This window comes from Phyllostomus discolor, chromosome 8 (assembly GCF_004126475.2).
Source record: "Phyllostomus discolor isolate MPI-MPIP mPhyDis1 chromosome 8, mPhyDis1.pri.v3, whole genome shotgun sequence".
Lineage (NCBI taxonomy): Eukaryota > Metazoa > Chordata > Mammalia > Chiroptera > Phyllostomidae > Phyllostomus > Phyllostomus discolor.
Window position 1 is genome coordinate 40470680 of NC_040910.2, and position 19447 is coordinate 40490126.

At 51.8% G+C, this 19447-nt stretch overlaps 1 protein-coding gene and 1 long non-coding RNA gene across 3 annotated transcripts in view; both read right to left on the reverse strand.

Annotated features, from left to right (window-relative positions):
* Nucleotides 1–1142: 1142 nt before the first annotated feature.
* On the reverse strand, nt 1143–10701 carry LOC118501991. Its single transcript, XR_004904661.1, has 3 exons — nt 4493–10701; nt 2524–2613; nt 1143–1980 (listed from the first exon to the last, which is right to left on the reverse strand). It is a non-coding gene; the product is annotated as an uncharacterized LOC118501991 (long non-coding RNA).
* A 6382-nt stretch (nt 10702–17083) lies between these two features.
* The window catches only part of SAFB2 (scaffold attachment factor B2), a 32279-nt gene continuing 29915 nt past the window's right edge, over nt 17084–19447 (reverse strand). The window contains exons 19-21 of one of the 2 annotated variants that reach the window (XM_028521536.2): nt 17887–17999; nt 17672–17738; nt 17084–17382 (exon numbers count right to left, since the gene is read on the reverse strand). In XM_028521536.2, coding sequence (XP_028377337.1) covers nt 17379–17382; nt 17672–17738; nt 17887–17999 — 184 coding nt within the window. In that variant the 3' untranslated portion in view covers nt 17084–17378. The remainder of the gene's footprint in view (nt 17383–17671; nt 17739–17886; nt 18000–19447) is intronic. The other variant, XR_004904662.1, reaches the window with a different exon arrangement.

A 19447-nucleotide genomic window follows, 5' to 3' on the forward strand; every position in this document is an offset into this window, starting at 1 on the left:
GATCCCCAATGAAGAAACAGGACACCCTCACTCATCCTCCACCAGGGACCCCCCCGAGCTTGGGCTGGGGACCTCTCAGTTCCAGGGCTGCTGGAGCAGCAGCCCTGAGGGAGGTGCCCTTGGACACTCCATCTGTAAAATGGGCCGCGATTAGGCCACCACTTCCGCTAGGTAGCATGGTTGGCGATCTAGAGTGAACTGAGGCCCCACAAGAATGTGGCACAGGCCCTGGCAGGTAGTAGGGGCTGAGGAACAAACCTGAGGTGCTTATTAAGAGCCCCACTTTTCAACCCTGGCTGGTGTAGCTCAATGGATTGAGCATGGGCTGCAAAACAGAGGGTCATCAGTTCAATTCCCAGTCAGGGCACATGCCTGGGTTGCAGACCAGGTTCCCAGTGGGGGGCATGTGAGAGGCAACCACACATTTCTATTTCTCTCCCTCTTTCTCCTTCCCTTCCCTAAAACTAAATAAAATTTTTTTAAAAAAGGACACCACTTTTCTGCTGGGGCCTGGAAGGATGGGCCCCCAGGTGCACATACGTGGGTGACCTGGTGACGGGAGCCCAGACCTGGCAGGAGCAGGGGTCTAGGCTGCCTCTCTCGTTGCGTGGGCAGGGGGTGCACACCTCAGGCCTCAGTGTGCACCCCCTCTCCCCGTCTCTTCTCCCTGCCCCCTCCTGGCTGTCTGAGCTCACTATCCCCACAGCCATGAATTTTTATCTACCTGTCTCTTCTCTGGGCCTTGCAGCCAACAGAACTCTTAATTAAAACCTTATTTCTTCCCGGCTCCCGTGCTTCTTCCCTGCGCCACACCAGCACCTGGAGAGTGAACACCTTCCTCAGGCCTTGCAAAGGGCGCTGCGCCCCCTCCCCACTAGCCCCCCTGGGTCTGTGCAAAGGACGCAAGGCCACAAGGCCACAAGGCCATGTGACCGAGGGTGAGAGGTCCAACAGAGGCTCAGCTTGTTGGCAGGGGGAAGTGTCTTGTTCTCAGAATTCCCACAATACACTGCCTGGCTCGCCCCCAAGATTACCACCCAGGACGCAGGAAGCCCAGGGGCTGAAAGGCAGGGGGAGCAGCCGCAGCCATGAAGGACTGGCCCGAGTCGCCAATGGTACGGAGTCTGGGGGCTGCAGGCTTATCTGTGGCATTGGGACCAGACAAAAGTGTGTTTTATTGTCACAATAAAAACAAAGTAGGGTGGGAAAGAAAACATTACCACCCACGCCTCAGCACTCTGCCAGGCACAGGGGCCCCCAGATACCTGCCTACTGGACCAGAACACTTCAGGCCCAGCCGGGAGAGCCCGTGCAGGGGACAGGGTGGCAAGGCATTACGAAGAGGCCACCTCCAAGGGTGTGGGCACAGATTGCAACATGTGGAGGTATTTGGGGGTGAGGGTGGGGGACACAGGGCGACGCTGGAAACCGGGGGAGGGCGAGGGTCCCCCAGTCTCCACCTTTAGTCATTGAGATTTCCTGAGTGACTGGTCGTACCCCACAGTCAAGGCTGTTCACAGTAAAAGGGATTTGTGAGGGTACAAAAGAGGACAAGGTGCTCAGTGGCTGGGCAGGAGGGCATCCGAGAAGACTTCCTGGAGGAGGCTGGAATCCCAGGTGGGTTGGAGCCGCAGAGAGGAGTGTGAGTTGCTTTAGGCAGGTGGCACAGCTCGGGCAAAGGTGTGGCGAGAGAATGGGCACGGCAGGGGAGGCGCTGCCCTGAGCTCCTCTCTTGTCTCTGTGCTCCTCTTCATAGGATATCCCCTGGCTGTGCGCGGGAGCCTGCCGAGGTGGCGTGGTGGTTCCCGCTGCAGACTGGGTACTCAAGGTCCCTAGGGGGAGCCATGGCCTCAGGTCACACAGCACAGCCTGACAGGCTGGGGCAACAACGTCCTAGTTCAGTGTCAGGGAGCGGGGCTCCGTCAGGAGTGTCCGAGGCCATCAGCTGGTCAGGCCAATGTTTCACAGTCCACCCAGAGCCTGGAGCAGCAGAAAGGGGCAAGACCATCTCAGTTCAGGCCTCTAGGAGGGCGAGACACCAGCTCTCTGGCTGGGTTTCCTTCTTCCCTGTTCCCTAATGTCCCCTCCCAATGTGGACAGGACACCTGTAGTCACTTCCTCCTTCCCCACGGGCCTGGGGCTTGCCCAGGGTGGCCCTTTAGCTACAGGTGGCCAGTCATTCTTAGAGGGGGCTTGGCTATTTGAAGCCACCTGGTAGAAGTCACAGGATTTCAGTCAGAGTACAATTGTAAGGAGTGGGTAACAGAGCCCAGAGGGGCAGAGAGATCCACCTAAGGTCACACAGCAAGTTGGGGAACATCATTCATGCTACTCAGGAGCAACACACGTTAGTCTACAGATAAGTGAGAAGGCAAGGGTAGTGTCCTTGCCCGAGGGTGAAAGGCACAGGGGACTAGAGTGTGGGGGGTGACACTTGACAGACGTGAGTCCCTTCTCCTCTCTGGGCCTCATTTTCCCCCACCTGTGGTGCCCACAATCCGGAAGGTCCCCGGGATGACTTACCTCCCAAAGGCTTCCCTGCCCCAGCCTGCTCCTTTAGCCGGCATCTTCGGTCCCCTCAGTCATGGCTCCACCTCCTCCAGCCCAGACTACCTGCAGGAGGGGGACAGAGTGCCACCAACTGCAGGCCAAACACAGCCCTCGCCTCAGCACTCAAAGCCTCTCCTATCTGCTCAGTGCCCAGCCAATGCATCTTCCCACATCTGCCAGGTCTTGCCTCCAGGTTCGAGATCTTTCCCTGCGCTTCCAGGCACCACTAGGGCTCCAGGAAAACATTCTGGGCAGCCCCTTTCTCACCGCCACACAGTACATTCCATAAATATTTACTGAACACCTACTATATCCTGGGAACTGAACTGGGAACACAGCAGCGTATAGAGAATGAGCAACAACGCCCTCAAAAAGTCTGCAGTCAGGTGGGGAAGATGGGGTGAAAAGTCAGAAAGACAGGGAAGTCGGGGGCTGCCGAGTGTCAGGGAGAAAGATAACGACAGGGGTAGGGTGGGAGGTGATCGTTTCCAGGGGAAGACAGCACCGAGGTGGCATCTGAACAAAGGCCTGACGGCGCTGAGGGACGGAGGGAGGAATGTGGAAAGCATTCCAACCTGACAGCAGTCTCGTGTTTGGTTGCATGCCTCTCTCCCCCACTGAACTGGCCGTGGGCTCCATAAGGTCAGGCCTGGTCCGAGTCTCCACGGGGTCCCACTACCCGGCACATGCCCTGGCACACAGTAGGCACGCAATAAACACTGATTGCATACTGAACAATAATTACGGTGCGTGGACATCTGTGGGTTGTCCGGCTGCCAGATGTTGCAGGAGAGGATGCGCTGCCAACAGCGCCCACTCCCAGCCCCAAGCCGCCAGCCCCTGTGGGTCACCACCCCCCACCATGTCCCCCTGCGCCTGAGATCTCCCCTCTGAGAGCCTGAAGAGGCAGGCTCTCCCCCCACCCACCTTGCCTCTTCAGGAACAGCATCTGAGGCTCCTACCCTCAAAACATCACCGTAGGTGTGGCAGACCAAGCCTCGGTGGCCTGGCAAACACAGCCCCTCATAAACGCCAGGGCTACACGTGGTTCCGATGCGTCCCTGCCCAACACCCCTGAGGCAGCCAGAGTTCTGGGATCAGCCCTGGCCCAGCTCCCCCACCTCGCAGCCCCAGTCGCCAAGCACCAGCCTCTGCCACCTCCCAGCGCTTCCCCAGGCCTCAGTGAGTGCTCCACCCACGGCCCCTTGTGGGTCACCTTGGCCAGGACTCCAGATGGCCAGGTCAGAGTGTGGGCAGCAAGTGTCAGGATGGGACTGTGGAGTGGGCAGACGTGCCGGGAGAGATGGATGAAGAGAGAAGGACCAGAGACTCAGAAGGACACAGACACAGAGCAAAACAGAGACAGAAATGCACACAGAGACGCCGAGAGAGAGACACAGAGAGAAAACAGCAGAGACAGAAATGGACAGAGCCACAGAGAGATACAAAGAGTGATAGGAAGTGAAATAAATAGGACAGCACCACTGAGAGAGGGAGAGCGGAGACAAAGAGGTCTAGAGAAAGGCAGGGGCGGCCAGAGAGAAGCCCACGGGAGAAAAGAAGGAAGCAGGCAGGGGGCAGCCAGCCCCTCTCCCGGTCTCTCTCAGTGCCTGCCTCCTTCCATCCCTCTCCCCCCGCGGGTACACACAACAGCAGTGCTCAGGCCCTGGGAGGTGGCGTTCCAGGGGGTAAGAAGGACCCCTGGTCCAGTCTGATGCCCACATCCCACCCACCCAGGCCACAGTCAACCCCTTTGTGCCCGGCCACCCGCCCGCTCCCCCAGCCCCAACTCACTCCCACCCATCACCCCAGCAGGCCCTCCCCTTCCCTGCCATCCTCTCCTAGCCCTTACCCACTCTCCACCCAGGACGGCGGCCAGGCCCTCCTACTCCCTGCCAGCCCGTCCTCCCAGGACCCTAGCCCAATCCCCATCCCTGGCCACCTGGGGTCACTGACGAGCAGCAGCACGGAGCCGTCCTGTAGACACACGTCGCGCACCGTCTGGTGGTCGTCCAGTCGCCGCGCGTTGTAGTAGAAGGTACGCTTCCAGGAGCTCACACCCTGGCCCACCAGCTGGGCGCGCAAGTCGCTGAGCGTGTCGCGCGGCCGCACCGTGAGCGGCAGCAGTAGCGCCTCGTCCGCCAGATGCACCTTGATGTGGTAGCGCTTCCAGCGCGACAGGCCCCGCCGCAGCCCCTCCATGGCGCCGGCCGGGAGCTCCACACCCGGCCCAGCCACTAGTGCCCTGAGCACCCGCCCGACAGGCCCAGCCGCCCGCCCCCGCCGCGCCCCGCCCTGCCACGCCCAGTGTGCTTGAGGGAGGCCCAGTGAGGGCGGGGCTCGCAGAGAGGGCAGACCGAGGGCCCCTCGCCCCCACGCGCAGAACCCCTCCGTTTATGCACAGATGTTAAAAGTGCCTACTGGAAGTGCCATAGATAGCTGCGAACAAAACATACGAAAAGGAGACACATGGTGAAGATAATACTTGAATACCAAGGCATCCTATCATGGGGAGTGCTAGGGAGAGAAAAAGGAGGAAAGAGAAATTGGTGGTTCTCTTGGACAGAGATCAAGGTCAAGACAGATTTCTCTGAAGAGGTGGCATTGAATTGAGTTCTGAAGGTGAGAAGCAGTGAGCCAACCGCGCAAAGGGTCGTGGATCAAGAGTACCGCACATGGGGCGGGAACAGCCAGTGCATAGGCCCTGGGGCAGAATCGTGCTTGATGGCTGGGGCAACAGCGAGGAGGCCCTGGTGCAGGAGCAGAGTGAGCGAGGGGGAGAGAGGGAGGAAGTGAGGTCAGGACGGTGAGGAGGGACAGGTCATACAGGGCTGTGTGGGCCTTAGAGAGCACTTGGGCTTTTTACCCGGAGGGAGTTGGGGGCACTGGAGGGCTGTGGGCAGAGGGAGGTAAATGACTGAGGTTTATATTCGTCGCTCACTCCTTTACTACCTTATTTCCTTCAAGACACATTCAACAAGCATCTACTCTTTGTTGCCTGGGCCGGGCTGGGCAGTGCTGGGTGCCAGAGAAATCACAACCTAAGACCCTGCCATCAAGGGTCTCCCAGTTGAAGTTGGGGCACACAGAGCTGGACACAGACACTCCCAGCCTGTGAGATCAGGGCTCGAGTAGGAATGGAGACCCCAGGCTGGAAAAGGTCAGCATGTGGGGATGGCTTCCCGGATGGGTAGGCGTTGGAGCTAGGGCTTTGGCAGATGAATAGGAGTTCAACACTCCCACCAAGAAGACACCTACCTACAGTCACCAACTGTGTAGTTCAGTGGGTGCCCAGTAGGGAAGAGCAGGAGTTAGGGCTATGGTCAGTGGCAGGTTTGTGAACAGGGGCTCAGCCACTCCCAGTTGCATGCCTCCCCCTTCGAGTGCAACCCTTTCTCAGTACCCTCTCGTCTCTCCAGTCACACTTACGCAAGCGCCCTATTCCCGAAAGCCTTCCCTGATTGCCACCTGCCCCTGCCCACAGCCGCCAGGACAGGACTGACCAGTTCTGGGTAGCCAGGTTCCTGGCTTGACCTCGATGATTAAGCCTATACTTAGACGCCAGTTCAGATGGAGCCCACATCAGGGCAGTGGACAGGGTGTGGGCTCTAACCCTGACCTTGATCCTTGGAAGTTTCTCAGGAAGAGACTCAGCAACCCTGGGCCTCCGTGTGTCGCACATCCAGTGGGGTGCTTATGAGGTGGGATGACTGAGGGCAGAGCACTGGTAAGTGCTCCTGAAGCACAGCCACCCACTGATCGGCTAGGCTCAGAGGGTCTTCAGAAAAAAGTGCAATTTGACTCTTAAAGAAAGCAAATAAAAAAATAATTAGTAAGTATGAAAAACACCTGCTAAGTGACAGGTGGTCTTCTAGGTGCTTGACTGAAAAAACAGAACATGTCCTTTAACTCTCACGTGACGCTATTGTCTCCCATTTTACAGATGAGCAAACTGAGGCAGAGAGAAGATAAATGGCTTCCCTGCCAATCCACAGTGAGAAGTGGCAGGGCCAGGATTTGAACCCCAGCTGCCTGGCTTCAGCACTCCTGCTGTTGTCCACTGACTCTGCAGCTTCTTATACAATCAGATTTCAGGTGGAGATTTTGAAGGTGGCTAAAAGCAAGTTACAGATGGATTTCCCCTCCCAGAATAAAAGGGAGAGAGACAGAAACTATAAACTACTACAAGAAAACACGGGAGTAAAAAACAATAACCCTAGTTCCTTAAAGCCTGACATGAAACCCTGAAGCCTTTAATTAAAAGATTAATGACTGACTACGTGCAAATAGAAAAATCCTTGCACACACACACACAAACACTAAACGGTCAACAGAGTCAGGGAAACTTTCCCAAGACTGATCAACAAGAGGCTGATTTCCTTTATATGTAAAAACCTTCCAAAAGTCGATAAGGACCAACAGGCCAATAAAAAAAGAGGCAAAAGACAAAATACAAGTGTCTTCTAAACACATGAGAGGAAGCTCCTTTCCACTCATGGTCAGCTAGATAGAAAATAAAACTACCATGAAATGCCTCTTTAAAACTAAATCTGTCAGGTAGCTGAAGGTGAAAAAGTTGGGTAATTTGCTATGTGGCCAGGGTGTTAGGAAAACAGCCATCTCACACCTTGGAGTTTGGAGTGTGAAATGGCGTAATCTGAAAATAGCTATTGGCACGGTAAACTAGCTCTGTCCCCTGGGAACCTACCCGTGGGCCCAAGGACAGGTTATAGCACAATGCATGTACTGAGCAATTTACTTGTAACCCACAGTGGACCGGGAGGCAAGCTCATTGAACGAAGGGGGAAAACTGAGGCCCACAGGCGGAAGCAGTAGGATGAGGATGCACACTGTCTCCAGGGAAGGTGAATGGGCTGGCTCCACCTGCACCACCGGGTCACCACGGCCCCAGCCAGCGACCTCCCTTGTCGCGCTAAGCTCCAGGCCTCACGTGTCACACCTGTTGGTGTCTAGGACAGATCAGAGCAAGGCCCAGGGACACTTGGCTTTGACATATGGAGGCCAAGCCGGCCACTCTGAGCCCTGTGAGTGTTGGGTGCCAGTTCCAATTAATTCTGACTTCTCATTAAGCTGTTAGGAAGAGCCAGGTGGCTGTGGGCAGCAGGCCCTCTGCCTGGGCTGCTGGATTGAAGAAATCGTGATTTCCGCCCGGAGACACTATTATCTGTCATGGGCAATTATGGAAGAGCCAGACGGACAGGGACAAGCTGGAGAGTCCCTGAGCTCTGGAACCTGGGAGGCTCAGAACTGTGGGGTCACTGACTCCCAGCACCTTGGAAGGCCTGGTGTTCTAGACCCTAGAATATTCACCTCTTCTCATTGATTCTAGAATCAAGAACTCGCTAGTATGAGGGTCAGGGTTCCGAGTGGCAATCAAAACACATCACTTCTGGCTGTCTTAGGGGCAAAGGGACGTTGGGGAATGCTCTGAGGGAGGTCATAGAATCCGTGGGAAGTGAGGAGAACAGGTTTTAAAAGGGGGCCAGAGAGCATAGGCCCTCCGAGGCAGAAGGGATACTACAGGCAGATAGATAGGAAGGGAGGGCAGGTGCTCTGTCAGTTTGCCCCTACACATCCTGTTTGCCCTGACACAGCCACTGAACTTGATTTGGACTTGGCCAAATTCTGGAATCACAGGTGCCTAGACTCATGACATCAAGGAGATTTCTAATGACTTGTTCCCTTGGGCCAGAGGTCTCTCAAACTGCAAGTCCAGAGGCCCACATAATGGTTTTGTTTTGTTTTGTTTTTTTAAATAATTGGTGAGTGTTCACATATAAGAAGTTAGAGCTCCACTGGGCTCCCAGGCTACGCGGTAACTGCTGTGGATGGCATGTGAGTCCCCTACTGTCCCTACCAGGCCTGATGCTCTCCCTGAGCACCGAAGGGATTGCCCTCCCCAGACTAGTAACAGCACATACTTTGTGTTCTCATTTTGATGCAGAAAGTGGGCCCCTAGGCAGTGGTTTGCCGAGGTCCACCCAAGGAGAGGCTGAAAAGGTTTTGGAAAAAGCACAAGACGTTCCTCCACGCTTTCCAATCAGTTACCCCACTGTCACCAAGCCTATGAGGTCTGTACTTTTGTCCTCCAGTTTCTCAGAAGAGAAAATGGAAGTGTCCCCAAAGCCACACAGGAAGGTGGAATGCAGCCCCTGGAACATGGCAGGAATGAGTTAGTGGGAGTGCTGGGGTGCTGCTGCCTGGTTTGGTACCAAAAGGAGAATGTGGTGCAGAGAGGGTGGCTTTGAGAGGGACATGGGGAAGTTCGGATTCTCTTCTAAGGGGAGGGTTTGAAACAAGGGAGAGGCATGGTCTAAGTTACATGTTAGAAAGGTCCCTGACAGTGTGTGGTCTATTTTAGAAGATGGATACAATAATCCTCAGCTAAGAAAGGCCTTGTCTTGGGTCACAACACTTTCTTCATAGCTACTACTTCTTGGGTCTATGTGTCCCACCCCAGGGAAACTTCATAAGGAATTTATTGCTAGGATACCTGGCCAATGAGGGCTCATGGTGGTGCCTTTTGGTAAATGATGTTATTCCACTCTAGCTCTATTAGAAACAGGCTATTTGCTAGCAACATGTTCAAAAGTGGCATCTTTATATACAAAAAGTTGTGAGAAATCAATAAGAACAGGGAGAAACATGCAAAGAAAATGGATGCCACTTTGAACACATAGAAGACATAGGTGGGAAATCATAAAATAAAGACTCACATGAGACAGTGTTAGCCCCCTAGGATTCTCCCCACTCTAATATTCAAGTGATCCGGTAACATTGATATTAAATTCTGTGAGGGTGCAAGGCAATGGCACTCACCTCTGTTGCTGGAATAAGTACCATCTTTCTGGAAGGTAGAACGGCAAATTGTATTGGAAGCCTCTGATGGATAATAACTAATTATAATGACTCACCTTTGTCGAATGACAAATCCATTTCATTTATTATGTTTTTTTCCCACTAGAGCACAAGCCCCCCAAGGCAGGGATTTTGTGTTTTGTTCACTGCTGAATCCCCGATGCCTGGAACGGCATGTAGCTCTAATGTGTACACCCAGCATGACCCCATCTGCTCATTCTGCTGTACACTGCCTTTGAGGACCACGGAGCTAGACCAAGAGGGTGGTTTTGTGCAGACATCTGAGCATCCGCCTCATTAGGTCTTTAAGGCAACCCTCATAATCTGAGCAGTGAGTGGAAAGTTCTCTGGCGCTCCAGCTGATCCATGAGTTAATTGATGTGCCTGTAGCTATAAGGGTTAAATGGAATGGTTTCTGACACTTACTGAGCCTTAAGCTGTGCCAGGCACGGTGCGAAGAGCTTTTCAAAACTCAACTCAATCACTTAATGGCAAAACTATGAGGTAGATGCTATTATCAGGTCCATTTTACAGATGACAAAACTGAGCCCACAGCATGAAAGTTAGCCCCCCAAGCTAGGGCCTGGCTCACAGCAGGTACTTATCTTGCTCAGTCAGCTCCGTGAACTCCTGTTCCTGTCTCCCTAGGGAATATTTTTTGGGGGACCCCATGACAGACTGGGCACCTGCAGGTGCTCCATAAATGCTTCAGTTCTTGAATTCCTGGGGTTACTCAATGCCTAGCTTCCAGGGAAGGTGGAGAGGGTAGTGGCAGGTTCCTGTGGGTATGAAGACACATACAGCCATCCCCCCTCCCCAGACACACACAAGGACACATGTAAACGTACACTCTGAGACACACACACTTTAAAACAGGCACACACAGACCAAGGCAAACTCAGCCCAAAACAAGCACAGAAATGCACACGAGACATGCACACATAACCCAGGGCTTTGGCCTGGGATGGTCAGGTTAGGGAGGCTCCCCTTGCTCCAGCCTCCACCTCCGCCCCACATCCCAGGGCCCAGAGCCTCCTGTTAAGGCTGTGTTGCACTTGGGCTCCAGAAGGGGCTGAGAAGGACTGGCCTGACATGGTATGTGGCTCTTGGGCGCCACCTGGTGGACACAGAGGGGTCAGGGGTATGGCAGTTCAGCAGCTCAACATCTCTGGGGGTGTCTGGGTCCCTCTGTGTCTGTTAGCTGCTTTTGTCTCTATTTGCATCTGTGTGTCTCTGTCCCCCAGGGTTTGTCTCCTCTCTTCTGTTTCTTCTTCTTTTTTTTTTTTTTTTCTGGTTCTTTTTCTCTGCAGTTCTGTCTCTTCTCAGGATCTCCATCTCTTTCTTTCTCCCCCACAAGCCTCTCCCCACCTCTAGAGCCCAAGGCCTCTTCCAAAACAGCCAGGCGCCCTCAATCACCCCTGCCTGTAGACCTTTCTTATTAGCTGCATACCCTGTGCCCTGTCTCCAATGGCATCATCATCCTGGCACTTCCTGCCACCCATGGGCTGTTGCTATGACGCGCTCGGTATGACTCAGTCCGGGTAGGGTGTGATGACCAACCTCATCAGCTCTGCCTGCCAGCCACACCTCCCTCCTATGTTCTGGTCTTTGGGGAGGGGACCGCAAGCCTGGAGGAGCATGTGGTCTCCCTGCTCTGCCTTTGTCCAAGTAGAACTTGGCCCATGAGCCAACCTTGGCTTACCCCTTTCCCAGAGCTGGCTGCTGCCAGCTCCCTGAGGGTGGCAAGTACTGGATGCGAGCAGGGAGGGGGTGCCAGGACTGTGAGGATTTGAACCCATAAGCAAGAGAGAGAAAGAGAGAGAGAGAGAAGGAGAGAGACAGTGATGGTTACCCTTGAACCTTGCTAGGAAGGCAGGGATCTCCTCTCAAATAAAGATGCACCATGCCTGGCTGGATAGCTCAAGTTGGTTAGAGCATATTCTTGATCCACTAAGGTTGCAAGTTTGATCCCTAGTCAGGGTACATACAAGAATCAACCAAATTGATGTTTCTCTCTCTTTCTCCCCCTTCCTGTTTAAAAAACAAACAAACAAAAACCATCCCCATTGCCTGCTAGCTGGTGGCCTGATCCCTGACCACCCTGACCTTGGAAGCCACTCTGCCTGACCCCATAACTCCCCTGCCTCTGCTTGCTCAGTTCCTCTGGGGTAGCCACACCATTTCCTTCCTGGGGGCTACTGTGTATTCTGTACCCTCCCCAGCACTCCCTCCCTCCAGGAGCCAGTTTTACCCCACCCACTCCTTGAGATCAGCCGTTGAGCTGTAGAGAGCAGGTCTGTTTCACTCATGGTCATGGCTGTGTCCCTGGCACACAGAAAGTGCCCAAGGAAGTGTTTGCTAAGTGAATGAGCTAAAGAAGGCTCAGAGGCATGCTCTCAAGCCCAGATCTCTGATCTTGCCTTGCTGGGGTTGGAAGGGTGCTTGGCCAAATGGGCTTCTTCCCTCTCTGTGCCCTGTTTTTCCAGCAATGGGGTAAAGGGACATTTTCTGGGCTGCTTGTGAAATCTACCCTGCTGGGTCTCATTTCAGCTGAGTCTGTAAATATCTGGTCTGCCGAGGCCGGCAGCAACTACACAGGAGAAGCTTCAGTGCCTTTTATGAGCCTCCCTGTGGGGCCTAACGCAAGGTTTCTGTGGCTGGGTAAGTGGGGCACCCCGGCAATTTAACAGCAGGTTGGCATGAGGTGGCTAAGACTGTAGGACTGGAAGAAGTAGCGAGACTCCATCAGCGGCTCCCAGCACTTAACGCTGCAGTGTGAATCATTCAAGAGGCCGAACCTGGGCCTCTGGCTTTAAAAGTTGCTAATGCAACATCGTAGATTACAGTCATGACAAACATGGATGCCAAGCAGACCTCTTCCCCAGATCCAAAGGCCACACTGAATCCTCAGAGGGAGGACTTTCTGGCCATGAGGCAGAAGGCCTAATTTAGACCTGGCTCTTCTAGAAGAATAACAGCAACTACTACCTACAGATACACTTTAAATACATCATCACTTCACATCTTTAGAATCAACCTGCCCATTTTACAAAAAGATTCAGAGGGGTTCAGGGTCATCCAGGTAGTGAAGGGCAGAGCTGGGATGGGAACTCTCCTGCCTAGCTTGGTCTCAAGTCACCCAAGCTTCATGGAGGCCTCCCCAACCAGGCTACCATCCCAGTGCTTCTCAATCGTCAGGATCCCAGGAACAGCTGGAGGTAGGGCCTGAATCAAATTGGCAGGTCTGAGTCAGGGCCTAGGCACCTGCATGTTAAAGCTGCACCTCCCTCCCTTCACCTGCAGGTACCTCTTGCTAGATGTATTCCTCAGCCTTTCTCAGTAACGGCCGCCGTACTACTGCACGCATCCAAATGTGTTTGCAGGACTCCTCCTGCATCTCAGCAGCGATTGCCTGCCACCTGGTGTTTACTGAAGACACTGGAAGGTACAGGTGGTTCTATCGCTTTAAACTAGAGGAATTTTCTACCAGGCCTCAAAAGACCCAATAGGCCATACAAAGGGATGAGGCAATCGGAAACCTTTACAATACAGTATCATGTATTTTCTTTCTCCTTGTCATAAATTTGGTAAGCATTTACTGTGTCTACTACAGTCTAGGTGTATTGGCCATGTCTTTATTTTCTGGTTTTCGATGCTTTGACATCTGGGCCTCATCCTGGTTCACCATCCCTGACGGTGTGACCAAGGTAGGGATGGTCTTATTTACAGTGGAGACCCCACTCCTCAACCTGCAAGCCAGTTAAAAGGCACCCCAACCCCACTAACTCAGACTTTGTGACTGTTTTTTAAAAAATCAAAAGCCCTTTTAATAATGTTGCATCTGAAACTTTTTGACTAAAAGTAACACATGTAATGTAAGCCTGGCAATCACTGTCCGGGTGTGGGAATTCCTACAAAGTGAGAAAATTTAACCCAGGAGCTGTTTTGAAATGTAAAGAAATCTTTATGAATACAAAAATTAGCAGACGATGAAGTTGACACATTTGTGTAGATGTGGAGACATTTGATAATATTAATTCTGATTTTACAGTGAGGTTTTTTTGGTATTTGTGGAGCCAATAAATTCTCCCCTCCTCCTTGCTAAGCCTCACATTTTACTAGTCTCCTGTAAAACATGAGCATCCTAGGCCCTATTCCTATAAGGCCTCCCAGTGCCTGTCAACATTTATTAAGCATTTACTGTATGTCAGGAGCAATTCTGAGCTTTATATTAACTAATTTAATCACAGCAAAGGCCCTCTATGGTAAATACTATTGTTATTCCCTTCTTCCAATTAACAAAGCCAAAGCAGAGAAAAACTAATAACCCGCAGTGGGCAGGCAGGTGGGCGAATTCTAGGCTGCACCTGGTTCCTGAGCCTGCCTTCCCCATTTATACCCCAGGCAGGCGCCCTGTCCGGGAATCAAACGGCTACCCTTTGGTTTGCAGGCCGGCACCCAATCCACTGAGCCACATCAGCCAGGGCTAAAATTATTTTAAAACTGTGATCAAATACACATGAAATGTAACCACTTTTAAGTGTACAGCTCAGCAGCATTAAGTACATTCACACTGTCATGTAGCCATCTCCACCATCCATCACCAGAACTTTCTCACCTTCCCAAATTGAAACTCTGTCCCCATTGAACCCTAACTTCCATTCTCCAGCTCCCTGGCTCAAACATCTACTTCCTGTCTCTATGCATCTGACTCCTTCAGGAACCTAACATAAGTAGAATCACACAGTATTTGTCCTTCTGTGACTGGCTTATTTCACTGAGCATAATGTACTCAAGATTCACGCACGTTGTAGCAGAGGTCAGAATGTCTTTTCTTTTTAAGGTTGAGTAATATTCCATTGGCTGGATGAATATATGCCCACTAGGATGGCTTTTATGAAATAACAAACAAAAACTTGGCTGGCATAGCTCAGTGGATTGAGCTCAGGCTGCGAACCAAAGCATCGCAGGTTCAATTCACAGTCAGGTCACATGCCTGGGTTGCGGGCCACGGCTCCCAGCAACCGCACACTGATGTTCCCCCCCCCTCTAAAAATAAATAAATCTTTAAAAAAATAACAAACAAAAACACATAATAACAAGTGCTGGCAAGGATGTGGAGAAACTAGAATGCTTATACATGGCTGGTGGGAATGGAAAATGGTGCAGCTGCTGTGGGAAACTGTTGAGTGGTTCCTCAAAAATTAAACAGATTCACCACCTGACCCAGCAATTCCACTCCTAGGTATCCACCCAGGAGAAAGACAAACACGTACACCAGTCCTCATGGCAGCAGTACTCACAGGAGCCAAAAGGTGGAAACAACTGGACTATCCATTTGTAGCCCCTTTTTATAACAAATATTTGTTCTGCCTCCCTTTCCTCTCCTGAAATAATCAGAGCAGATATAACCTAACTATATGCAACTTAAAAAAAGAATGACTCAACCTATCAAGTACAGAAGAAATAGAAAGAATGTCCAATACTGTCTAACCCAACCTGAGAGTTAACATGGTGGTGAGCACCTACCTACCGAGATGGAGCCAATCAGCCGGGAGTCAGCAGGGAGGCGCTAAGACCCCAGCAGCGCTGCTCACAGAAATGGTGAACAATTCTTGGTTAAGATTCTGGACTGAATGATGAGTAACCCTCTCAATTTACCCAGAAATTGCATCCCTAGAAAAATCTGTATGTATGAAAACTATAGAAAGTAGTAGTAGGGGATGAACTGTGCCCCCTCCAATTCATATGTTGAAGGACCTCAGAATGTGACCTCATTTGGAGATAAGGCCATTACATGGGTAACATAAGCTCAATGGGGTGACCCTAATCCAGTATGACTGTGTTCTTACAAAAGGGGTAAATTTGGACGCAAACAGGGAGGCTGGGTGAAGGAGGCAGGGAACAAGCCAAGAACACCAAAGACGGCCAGCTACCCCCATAAGCTAGGGGAGGACTATGACAGATTTTCCCTCATGGCCTCAGGAGGAACCAGCCCTGCTGACTCCTTCCTTGATCTTGAACTTCTGGCCTCCACAACTGGAAGAGAATAAATTTGTTTCAAACCACCCAGTTTGCAGAACTGTTAGGGCAGCCCTAGCAAATGAATGTATTTTGTGTCTCCATATTAAGACAGAGCTGGGTTTTAGGCCCAGCTAACCAGGAAGGGGCTGTCATCACCCCTAGGGGTTGTCCAGGGGGCCTAGCCTACAGTTTCCCAAGGGTGCCACTCCTGCCTACCAGACTGTAGTTGCTCTACTGCAGCTATGTGACATCTGAAAACTGGTCTCACCCACTACCCCAGCTGAGCCTGGCTTTTCTCCCCCAAATGGGAAACCCAGACCCCAATTTCTAGACTCTATAGCTTGTAGCGAGGAGACAGGCCTCCATGCAGGTGACATGCTATGCTGGCCCCTGTGTGCAACATGGAGTCAATGTCCTGTGAACCTGTCATTGGAAAACAACTCTACAAGCCCCTGTGGTGGAGGAAGCGCACAAAGCGTTTATTTGCAGCAATTCAAACAGGCAGGACACAGAGGGCCAGAACTGACCTGCCTTTAATGCTGGGGAGGATTTTCAGATTGCTCTTTTAAAACTAAACAGCCCAGCAGGAACACAGGGTACTCAGGGAGAATTGGCAATTGTTTGGGGCCCATGGGGTGGCTGTCCTAGTTACTAAGGGGAAGGAACTGAGGTTCCCAGGAAGCAGCATGGCGGATTAACTCTTACCACACCAGACCAGGGCCAGGAGTGGTGGGAAGTGAGTCCTCCCTCCTGCTGCCAGGCCCCTACACAGACCCATCACCCAGCCTGTGACCATCAGGGGTCTTTCACCCCGACTCAAGAGGTGAAAGACTTGGCCTCTTGCTGCCCTATTCCCTGCCAATAGCTCTGCTTGTGCAGCTGCTCTTTTCCCAGAGGAAGAGAAGCACCTCCCCATGGTGTCACACTGGAGGGACCTGATCAGGGCCAAGTGCCTGGTTCAGCAATCTTTAATGTAGAAAACTGGAGTCACTGCTGTCACAAATGAGGCTTCACACGAGAACGTGCACTTCCAGAAAAACAGCTGAATCAGGCATACTGAGCCCATGCCAAGCAGGGACTGCCCTTTTAGTGGGGCCAGTGTGCTCTGGCGGGCTGAGGGCAGTTACTAAGTGGTGCAGGGCCTGCCACACGTGCCACCCCTTAGCCAGGCCCCTAAAGCATACACCATCGCTGGATGCTGCCCCAGGCACTGCAACACAAGGGGTGAAGTGACTGGTCAGGGGCTCCCCAACACATACACACTCCTCCCCTCAATAAAGAATTCCGAATTTCCATCCCAAATCTGCCACCTCCAAGCTCTAAGACCTTGGGCACGTGATCTAACCCTAGCACCAGGCTCCTTATCTCTCAGATGGGGAAATAACACCCCACTTCATCAACAGCTAGGAGAATTCAGTATGATGAGCCAGCAGCTGCACCTGAGTGCACAACGGTGTTGCTGCAGGTCAGTACTATTCTCTACTCTGTAGTCACTATAGCACACACACACACACACACACACGCACACACCAAAGTGCGAACCATAAACTTTTATTAATGGAAAATGGAATGCCTTGTTACAGAAACCTTGTCTCAAAAATGGCAGAACAAGAACACGTTTATTAAAAAAAAAAAAAAAAGTGAGTTCACATATTACCGAGCTACAACGTGGTGGCAGGATTTGTTTTTGTTTCTTAAAAGATTCCGTAAGTTCAAGGTAACTGGCTAAGAGATTCAACAGTGCGTCTGCCTACCTGAACATGCGGAGGAAGTAGGGTTTAGTAGCGACGAGTGAAGTGGGAGTATGGGTGGGGGTGGGGGTGCGGGACTCTGTTGCCCCGGTCCTGGCCGGCCAGTCCTCCACCTTCCAGTCCTCCACCGGGCACCACATGGTCCTGGGAATGCCCACCTTGTGCAAAGTCGCCTCACCTAGGAACAAAGGCACACATTTGTCCCCTTGAAGTGCTTTACATTTCCACCATAACGTGGCACAGCACGCAGTTCTGCAGCCTTTAGAGCCTGCGTGACTTTTTCCAGGTGAGAAGCACCCAGTGCACAGAGTTCCGGGTCACTGGAGGGTGTTACTTGCACAAATTGCCAAGAGCTGCTTTTGGGGTTTGTTTTCAAAACTTTCAACCCAGCGAATTCATCAAACATGCAAAAAAGGGAAAGGATGTGAGGAGCAGGAACAAATCAATTTTATCCGGGGACAACCTACCCTGACATTCCACCCCGATTGGCCATGTGCCCAGGCCCTGAGGGTCCAGACAGGCCCCTTTCACCACCTGGAAGAGAAGAAAGAGAATGCAAACACTGCTTTCTTGGAAGCCTCTGGAAATGCCGGGGGAGGCTGACCTGTGGAGAGTTTCTGGGATGGGAAGCCCCTCCCAGAAAACCCCCCACCCTCACTCACGGGCAGGCATTAGCTCATACCTAGCCACCTGGCATGCTCCCGGCCTGCTGTGCCTGCGTCTACCATGCCCGGCCAGGCACGCTCCTGGTGCTCTTCTGGCCTCTGACTGTGCTCCGTCCAGTCACGTCCACCCCTTCACCAGGGGGAAAAAAAGAAAGAAAAAAAAAAAACCACCTATACCACAGTCACAGTATGTCTCTAGGGGAAGCTATGGCATGGCTCATCATGCCCAGTACTGATGGTTTCTGGGGGAAGTTGGTGAGGGTGTACCTATCTGCAAAGGTACATGCACGGCCACTAACCACATGAGGTGTTTAGCACCAGTAACATCACAACCACATAAGTGAGACGTTGTGAGATCCCTCCCGCCCCACCACCATGGCTCTCATCAAAAAGAGTAGCAAGCACTGGTGAGGATGTGGAGAAACTGGAATCCTCATCCACAGCTAGTTCGAACTGAAAACAGGGCAACCTCGGGAGGGAAAACACAGCAGCGGTTCCTCAAAAGGTTATTAACTTATACAGTGACCACGGAGGGAACCAGTAAGGCCACTCCTAGGTGTCTAAAGAAGGGAGCACATGTTCACACAAAAACCTGTACATGAATGCTCTTAGCAGCATGATTTATAAGGAACAACCCAAGTGTTCGTCCATCAACTCATGAATGGATACACAAGACGTGGTCCACCGTACAGGGAATGTTAGATGACCATGAAAAGGAGAGGAGCACCATCACTCGCTACATGAATAAAACTTGAAATCATGATGCTCAGCTGAGAGAAGCCAGACACAAAGACCACACAGTGTGTGATTCCATGTATGTGAGAGGTCCAGAAAGGTACATCCACAGACATAAGAAGTAGGTTAGTGGTTGCCAGGGGCTGGAGGAGGGGATGGGGATGGGGAATGACTGCTCATGGGGACAGGACTTTTTTTTGGAGTGACGGAGATGATCTAAAACTGTGGTGAGGGCTACAAACCTGTTAAGAACATACTGAAAGCCATCGAATTGTATACTTCAAAAATGGGTGAACTGTATGGCATGTGAACTATGTCTGAAAAAAGCTGTTTAAAAAAGAAAAATGTTTCAAACTCTGGGAGATTAAAATCCAAACATGGTCCCTGCATGTGGGTACCAGTACCACCTGAGCTGTCTAGGAAAGCTCCCCTGATGCAGGCTCAGCCTGGGCTGACGAGTGCACTGGCCATGGGGGTTGACTGGTGCTCAACAGGCAAAAACTAGGGACCTGCCGGAGCCCTCACACCTGTCTGCAAGGGCAAATGCAATACTGCTCCCTAAAAGTGAAACTTGAAAGCTACTAATGTTTACCAGCAGGTGACAGCCACCCAATCATGCAGTGATCCTGCCCAGGGCCTTCTCCTGTTTGAGGATGAGTTCTCCCATTTACATTTCTCACAGGTACTTAAGGAAAATGTTTTAAATGTTAAAGGACCAAGTGCAAAGTAAGTTGCTTGGGAAAGCACACTTTGCATTAATCTATCACACTGGCACCACAGTCTTTGCTGAACACCTGAAATCCCAAAAGAGAGAAAATAGAACCTTCTGGTATCCACAATGCT